The following is an 8,948-nucleotide window of genomic DNA, read 5'->3' as shown; positions in this document are numbered from 1 at the left end:
TCCTTGGCCAATGGTGTGGGTCTCTGGTGACAGATGATACAACAAGTCTGTCAGGGCATCTTTTGTCGCATCACATGGAACGTCAACTCGATTTGAATCAACATGATAGGGCGTCCCCCCTCGCCGGAGCAACGTGAGAAATACACAAAGGCTATCTGCTCAAGGACGGAGCAGGCCAAAGAAGATAGTCCATCATCATAAGATCAACAAGACAGTCATACGGCCAGTGGCCCTTAATGGAGTGGAACGCGGGCCTCAATGCTCCTCAATGCTATGGAGATGAAACTGCCACAACGAATGAAGCTGTTCAAAAACGACTCGGACTTGCCCCAATGAAAAAGAAGATGAGGGAAGTGCGCCTATGGTGGTATGGACACGTCATGCACACTGAGGAGAATTCAGTGTCAAGATCAGCCCTCCGACTTGATCCTGGAGGCTGCTGACCGCGAGGAAGACCGAAGAAGCGGCGGATGGACGCAATCACTGAAGACATGCGCGCAGTGGATCTCGTCCCAGAGGACACCAAGATCGATCCAAATGGAGAAGACACGCAGCGGACCCCGAGCAGGGAGGACGCTAGGAAAGAGAGAAAAAGACAGAGCAGGACTACCAGTGAGATATCTAAAAATAGCATCTGTGTTGAACATGGTCCAGGGATGCAGGAAAGATGATTTTGAACAGGAGATCAGTCAAATTTAAGTCAGTTAAGATTTACGAATTTCTCTCTCTCTCTCTCTCGCACGCACGCACGCACGCACGCACGCACACACACACACACACACACACACACACACACACACACAAATATATATAAAGTATAACTTTTGCTCATGTAATGCTTTCGATTCCATTTAAAGTTCGCCGTCATTCACATCTTCTGTTTGTTTTTCTCCTGCAGACAGCATTTGTCATAAATGCAGTAAAAGTTTACACAGGTTCATTTTCCCTCAGCTGAAATGTGCTGAGTCTTCGCTCCCTTTGATGGACAGAGATATTACACCTCTCTGACTCTGAGGGCAAATCTTGCAGCAATAACAGTTTTCCAGCTCACAGCATAGCTCACCTTTCAGGCACAGGCGCTGTGTTATGAACTGGATAAAAGTCTGCCTGCTGTTGCTTTTATGTTGCAACCACTGTAAACAATGTCCACACACTGATTAACTTTCACCATTTTTTCTTATTGTTCTTAAGTATTCCTCTACTTGTTTCACTTATATCCTTTGCTTTATATCTGCTCTGTTAAGCCCTTACATTTAATTTTCCCTACCTCTTATAGGGTGTCCACATCCTGCACATCCTAAAAAAATATGTCTCACATTTTGATTGTCTGTGGTTTTAAAAAGTTAACGCTATGAGACAGACACTTTTATAAAGCCTGGTTTTTATCCAGTAGCAATAAAGAAGCAAGTGGAGACTCTCGGTATGGGTCAAGTGCAGGTTAACCTGGCAGTTGAGAACAATTTTAACAGTTATTAGAATAAAAAAAGTGAATTAATGGGTGTAGGAAAATGGACAGAACACCACCAGGACTAGTTTTCTTTGATACTCTTTGCACTGAGTGTGAGTTGAAAAAGTCTCACATATCACTGATAAAGTCCAATTTTAATTTTAATTTTCTGTTGTTTGTTTTTTAATTCTTCAGGGACATATGTTTGGCTTTTCTTCCTTCTGTTCAGTATAGACCTTTTGCATGCCATCCATCCCAAACAAGTGCTCTGGTCTCTAGAGGTTAAATCAAAATATAACTTTTTCAAGAAACTGCAAAAAACATATCTGGAGTGGAAGCCACGTCTGGTCTTCAACTGGAACATTGTGACACCTTGATTGTTTTCTCACTCAGCCATTCTGTTATAGATTTGCTGCTGTGCTCTTGCATGATCCAGTTTCGGCAGAGCTTTAGGTGTCAGACAGATGGCCTCATATTTGACTTTAGAATACTTTGGTTTACAAAGTCAAATGGTTGGTTCAATGACCGCAACAAGCCCTAATCATCATGCCTGCACCATCGTGCTTAACAGTTGATGTGGTGTTTTTGGTTTTCTTGATTTGGATTCTGTGCATTAAACATGCAGAAGTATTGTAGTTTGCTCATACGTATCTTTGCAAACCCAAGTCGTGCTGCTATGTTCTTTCTTAGAGAGAAGGATCCTGGTAGCATACTTTACATTTGAGATGTTAAACAAGGCCTCTGGAGTGTGACCTAGGGGTGAATTTGCTTAAACATCTACCTTAGGAAATGTATTGTTTGAACACTCACCTGAATGTTCCATACCAGCAAACTGCCAAGTCTTCTGCTATTATACACTGATGATCAATTAATCAAGTGCATTTGATTATCTATTCCAATGGAAGCAGTAAGAGTGTACTGAGATATCCACATGACCATAGGAACAGGAAGGTTGACCTGAATGTGAATAGTACTACTTTCACTAAGCATGCCATCAGTAATCAGTGAAATAAACGTTATTGACCTACCTTTATTCTTTAAATTGTACATGCAGATGAAAAATCAAACAGAAATCACCTAGAGCAAGAAGAAAAATATAATAGCTTCAACTTAAAATCTATTAATAATTGATCTCTGTTACATAAACTCTTCGGTATGTTGGTCAACATTTCAGACGTCTGGACTCTGAAACCAAACAAATGGGTTGTTTGCTTTTTTCCGTTGTTGCTGTTACAAAAAGCTCCTCGCTCCTCACAGGCTGAATCATTTCCTTCACATTCACAGGTGAGTGGCTGCAGGGATTTGTGATAAAAATAACGAGGCAGAAATAATTTAAAAATGTCTAATGTACTCACAGTTGATTTTTTTTTCTTTACCTGATTTCTGTCTGTTGTTTTGTCCTCTTTAGTTTCTTCTGGTATTACTTGAAAAATTTGTTACCTATTTTTAATTTTGTTTAATAAAATAACAAAAAATATTTAAAGTCAGTGAGCGTGAACCGAAATCAGGGAGACTTGTTTCATTAAAAATACCCCAAATCTTGTCCGAACTGTAAACGGCAGCATGAGTGTGTGTGTGTGTTTCGAGTCCCTGAATGTGTTATCCATTTTTTTTATTTGCACAAAGTCAAATCCCTGCCTCTTATCTCGGCGTGACAATGCTGGAAACTCTGCTTTTTGTTTTGGTTTTCAGACGTGACAGTCCTTTCAATCACGATGAGGAGCTCTGTGGTGTTTTGCCTAGCTGTCAGCTTTGCCATGTTTGGATTTGGTAAGGGGAAAAAAGGAACTCTTTTATTTTTTTTTTCCTAAAAAGTGCAGCCAAGTGGGGCTAAGTCATAGAGATTATCAGCCTGAGGGAACATTTTAGCAGATCACTGTGCTGTTTGCATGTTCTGCTGTCATGTCATGTGCCTCCACTTATAAATATTAATTCACGTCTCTGGACATGCAGTTTGCTTTGTGCAAAGTTGGATTGCTGTTTTTTTCTATATTTTTGGGGGGTTTCTTTTATTGACAAGTTCCTAAAATATTAATGAAATATAGCAAACATGAGGCCACTGCACATGTTTTTCAGATTTTTACAGTCCATGAGACTTTTATTTTGCCTTTGCCTTAAAGAAAAAGTTGTGAAATATACTCATTTTCTTTCCTGCAAAAACAGAAAACAGGGCTCCATCCAAAGTCATGTAATCAGTGTGAACACACCAGAATTATCAGTTTAGTGTCACTTAATTTCCAGAGAAGGTTTAACATTTTATTGTCTGCCTTGAAGCACTTCCTTACTATCAAGGACACCCTCGTAAACCGATTAATGCATTTTGGGGCAATTTGGGGTGCCAACCTTCATGTCCCCTTTTTAAATGCCTTCACTTTCCTTTAGGGCTCTCTTCATGTTGATTTTCAGGAGCCCAAAGTGGCCATATTTAGACAAAAGCTAAATCCAGCTAAACTTAGTTAGAAAGCCACATCCATAGACTCTATGAATGCAACACAAAAAAGGTACTGCAGGTCATCTACCCGTTGGAAGGTTGGTGGTTTGATCCCCAGCTACTCCAAATGCATGTTGAGGTATCATTGAGGTATCCTTGAACAAGTTACTGAACCTTGTGTGTGAGTATGTGAGTATGTTAGACAAAAGGCTTAGATGTAGAAAAAAGCACTTGTATGAATGCGTGTGTAAACGGATGAATGAGGTGCAGGTGCTTGTGCCGAGACACCTGTCAGTCAAAGGACCCACACTCTGAACTTTGAGTCTGCAGGCATGTTTATTTATTTTTTAAAAAAATACTATAATACTAACATGAGAGACCCTGGGATTCACTCATTTTTTGAGACAGCCTAGTGGTCATTAGAGGAACTTTAGAGGAACTGCAGTTTTTGGCAATCAGCGGTGGTTTTATATATGAGACCTGGGGGTTGCCAATTATGGAGGGCCAAAGTATGTCAAAATGAATTTAAATAAATACATCATCCAACAATTTAATGAGTAATTAATTTATTAATTAAATAAAATCAGTTCATTTATTGAAAACATTTAAGACATTTTTTAATTTCCATTTTTAATCAATTAATGCCAGATTTAATTAATAATATAATTAGTTAATTAATTATTTCCAGTTTTCATACTGACACAATTTATTCATTATTTAACGATGTATTTATTTAACTCATTTTGGCACTCATGGCCCTCCATGGTCCTTTAATCATTATGAAAACTGAGTGACTATTTGAGCTGTTTTAGAGCTCTTTTCTTAAAGCTTGTTCTCAGGCATGAGCATCCTTAAATACATCATAAATAAATAAAATTCCCAACCACTGACTAAATCTAAATCTAATCTAAAGCTAAACAATGTGAACTCTGCAACTCCTCTCCAGGCCTCTCGCTGCAGTGTTACTCCTGCCCGGGTGGGTCTTCCCAGAACTGTGCAGTCAAGCAGGAGTGTAGCCAGGGGAAGGACTCCTGCCTCAAACTCACCAGTGGTGGTAAGCATTGTTCAGGACAAAAGACAAACATAAATCTGTCTATAGCATGAGTGTGTTAAACAACTTATTATGGAATGAAGGGATTACCTAATAAGGTGAAGAATGCATTTTTCATTAAACTGTGACACATTGCTCTTAACAGTAATGATAATAATAACAGTAATCCACTGACAAACACAAAAGCAATTCTGGATTTTGCATTCTTTTGTTTGCGTTTCACTAAATTTCAGCAATATTGAAAAACTTCATTTGAATTATAAACAAATTCAATTTATTATAAAGTAAGAAAACATATTTCCTGCACAGATTCTATTTGGAAAATGCTTCTTTTCAAAGTTTTATTAGTTTTTTGTTAAAATTGGCTATTGTGCAAGTTATTTCAAATCAAAATTCACAATTGTATGTATTTGTTAATCTGACAATACTGACCTCGCACTGCCTCACCTCAGGCAAGACCTACACTGAATGTTTGCGGTATGCAGACTGTGACTTCATGACTCTGGCTGTCAGATACTCCCTCCCTGACTTCACCTTCTCCTGTTGTCAGAAAACACTCTGCAACGGTGAAGAAAAGACTTTGCTTGAGAAATTGAAAGATTTGTTTGGTTAAATGATTAAAAAGAAAGAAAGAAATCAAGTAAAAAGGTTGATTCTTATGTAACACTTAATTCTTTTGCTGCATTTACTAATTGTTATAGGCTGAACAATAAAGTCTTAAATTGTGTGCTGACTTTGACGTGGACTTTTTGGACGAGTTGCAAACAGTCACTGCCTTTCTGTAGGAAGTGCGCTTTTAAGATCAGACACTGGGGTGAACAAAGCAGCGATGAAACATCTTAACATTTGACTGATCTGATGTCAGGGACAAACATGGGAGGAAACTGGAAGGTTCGCTGGTGCATTCCTGCTGGTGTGGTGTGCTGCAGACCATATGCCTTTCTACATTCATCCACACTGCATACTCTGCACATGAACTAATTTCTGTCTGATACAAAGAAAAACAAAGGAGACTAGGATGCACCCAAAAGAATATTAAGCTGCATTTAAGCAAGAAAAAAATTGTCCTTGAAGTTATCTTTTCTTTTGTCACTGTTGGGGTTTTTTTTTTTTGGTAGTTGAAACCTTTTGGTCAGCTGGGGGAATTTCTTTGATGCCTTGGTGTCTTCTCTCTGTGCTTGTGTGGGCTTTCTTCCTTCTATAGTCCCACGTAATGTAAGTTAGATCAGCTGGGTGATTTTACATTAGATTCAGGTAAGGATTTAAGTGTTTTCTCACTTTATTACTGGACTGGTGACCTTTCCCACCTTGCTCTTTGTCAGGTGGAACCACATTTGACCCTCAGAACCATCTTAATTGTTCATGGCACACACTCAACAAGGTGCTGGAAACATTCCACTGTGTTCATAAAAGCTCTTCTGCATCCTTTGGTTGTAATGAGTGATTATTTGAGTTATTGTTGCCTTCTAATCAGCAGTTTAACCATTTTTCTTTGACCTCTGGCATCAATTAGGTATTCTCTCCTTGAGAACTGCACCTCACTTAATATTTTCTCCCCATAGATGATTGTGTAGTAAACTTCAAAGTCACTTAAATCACCTTTCTTCTCCTTCTGATGCTCACTTTGACCATGCCTACATAAATGCACTGAATTGCTGACATGTCACTGGCTGATTTGATATTTGCGTTAATTAGCTGCATAACAGATATACCTAACAAAGGTCATTTTCTTTTGACTTGATGATTTCATTCTAAGATTTTCCTTTCTTTCTGTATTATTGTAATTAATAAATTTGGAGCATGAATAATTTAATATTATATATTTTCCTAAAATGACCTCGAACACTTTCATAAATCCTTGATATTATTTTGACTATTGCCTACACAATAAACACTGTTTGCTGTGACACTTCACATCAAGTTGCGGCATCCATCCATCCATTTCTATTTTTTGGTCGGGTCTCAGTGGCAGAAGGCTAAAAAGAGTATTCCAGACATTCCCTTCCCAAACCTTCAGGAAATCCCAAGTTTGTCCCAGGGCAGATGACTCTTGTCAAACGGATGCCCCAAAATTCTCATAGAAGAGGGAGATAGAAGGCACCCTAACCCAAGTATGTATGTAATTTTAATACAACTACACTGGACTGATGAATTATTTGGCCATGATCAAACAGCCATATTGATTAAACCACAACAAGTACACAGATTCATTAATGATGTAATATCATAACTGAGGGTTTTACTCCATCTGCGTTTGCAAAAGCACTCTGTACAAGTTTTGAATCAGTCTACAGTCAGAAATCAGCCTGTTAGACTGCCAGAGTGTCTGCTGCAGCCCTTGAATAATAATTAAAAGCGAACAGAGTTTCTAAGCAAACTGCAATATTTGCCTCCAGCCAATTACAGAATAATGTGAAGAAGACAGAAATGTATGTGCGTGACTGTCTGGGGCCTGTTTCTGCAGCAGTGAGCGAGTACAGTGTCTTAATTTGTTGACTTTAATTAAAAGACGGACAACATCTGTTACCTGGAACCGTGAGTGTGTGCGCCCGTGTGTGTTTACCTAACGCTCTATCCTCAAGAGGTCTTCACACATCACAAGACAAGATTGACAGGTTTTATTCTGTGAGTAAAATCCACATCTTTTCACGTGGAAAGTGAAAGGTTATATGATACACATCCATGCACAACAAGGCATGGTGGCATTGTGTGCAAATATGCGTGCGCGTGTTTGCGTGCATGTGAGTGCGTGAGCATTGTACAACCCCGTCCAGGTGGCCAGATAATTAAAAACATTTCTCACACTTGATTTTACATCGCAGCCTCAACGCTAACATCTGGCTGATCAAGAGAGGAAACGACCAGGTGTCTGTGCACGTGTGTGAAAGAGTGTGTGTGTCTGTGTTGATTAAATTATTTTGTTATGTAATCAGAGGATAACAAAGACTAATAAACTAAGAAACAACTAGAGTCATGACCAGACGTTTTTGCAGAGGCACAAGTGTTTCTATTTCACAAGTTTCAAAGTCTTTAAGGGCAAATAAATCAAATTCAAGGAAAGAGTTAATATTTACAGAGTTGACCCTTGCTTTTGGACCAAATCCTGATCAATGGCGATCCATTCCCCCTCATCAGTGCACCAAGTTGATGCAGCTGATTGGCTTCGGCTTGCCCACTCCCTTTTTTAAGGACTAACCACACTAAAAATGTCCCAAAGGACTAACTTCCTCCAGTGATCCTGGGGAATCTGGAAAATCCAGGGGAATTTGGTCAGAATTTTCCAGCATGGCAGGACACCGTGTTACGAGGCACAAAGTGATAGCTATGTCTCTCGTAGAGCATTAAATTAGCATTCTACAGCCATGGCCAGGAAAATCTATGTGAAGTCCTGAAAAAGGGATCAGACAAGCAGAAGCCACTATGACCTGATCATGCAGAAATCAACTGCAAACAGGATTAGGCCCTCAAGCTGATATCCAGGTTATTATACAGACCTGCCAAAGTTATGAAGAATAAGGGTGGGCAGTGCTGACTCTTTGCCAATTAAAGTCTTTAAATCCCATGAAATGCCTTCAATTGTTCTTTTATGATATTATAGAAACATTCAAGATTAGCTCTAAACTGTGTATGAATGTGAGAGTGAATGAATAGTGGCATTGTAAAGCGCTTTGGGTGCCTTGAAAAGCACTATAAAAATCCAATCCATTATTATTATTATTATTAAACTAAAACTAAAGCTTCTGATTTTCCTGAGCCTCAGCTGCGACACCTTTTTACTTATCTCCTCATTAGTGATCAATATTTAAAGACCGACTTTATCTTCCTCTCTCTGTCAGGTTGGTGTTGCCTCCAGGGTGGTAATTGTCTTCTTCATGCTTAGAACTAGCTTCTGCCCAGTTACCTGTTTTCATTGATAGTGTTTATCCTCAAGTTATCTTGAGGTCTTTTAAATCTGCTGTCAGTCTCTGGGTGCAGCTTCACGAGTCATTTAGTGAACATGACCCACATGCAGTAAATAC

At 39.0% G+C, this 8,948-nt stretch overlaps 1 protein-coding gene across 1 annotated transcript; it reads left to right on the top strand.

Annotated features, from left to right (window-relative positions):
* Positions 1-2,683: 2,683 nt before the first annotated feature.
* Positions 2,684-5,650, top strand: LOC309698182 (CD59 glycoprotein-like). Its single transcript, XM_082520487.1, has 4 exons — positions 2,684-2,731; positions 3,140-3,217; positions 4,825-4,932; positions 5,382-5,650. Exons 2-4 carry the CDS (start codon positions 3,163-3,165, stop codon positions 5,540-5,542), a joined length of 324 nt encoding a protein of 107 aa, XP_082376613.1. The 5' UTR covers positions 2,684-2,731; positions 3,140-3,162; the 3' UTR covers positions 5,543-5,650.
* Positions 5,651-8,948: the final 3,298 nt, after the last annotated feature.

This window comes from Aulonocara stuartgranti, assembly GCF_965226115.1.
Source record: "Aulonocara stuartgranti genome assembly, chromosome: 22".
NCBI classification, from domain to species: domain Eukaryota; kingdom Metazoa; phylum Chordata; class Actinopteri; order Cichliformes; family Cichlidae; genus Aulonocara; species Aulonocara stuartgranti.
This window is presented reverse-complemented; position numbering and strand designations above follow the sequence as displayed.

Bases quoted from the DNA above. Each gene is read 5' to 3' on its own strand.
- LOC309698182 (XM_082520487.1), top strand. From the start codon at position 3,163: ATGAGGAGCTCTGTGGTGTTTTGCCTAGCTGTCAGCTTTGCCATGTTT. The intron at 3,218-4,824 runs GTAAGGGGAAAA...ACTCCTCTCCAG, and splicing joins CTTTGCCATGTTTGGATTTG to GCCTCTCGCTGCAGTGTTAC. The intron at 4,933-5,381 runs GTAAGCATTGTT...GCCTCACCTCAG, and splicing joins CCTCAAACTCACCAGTGGTG to GCAAGACCTACACTGAATGT.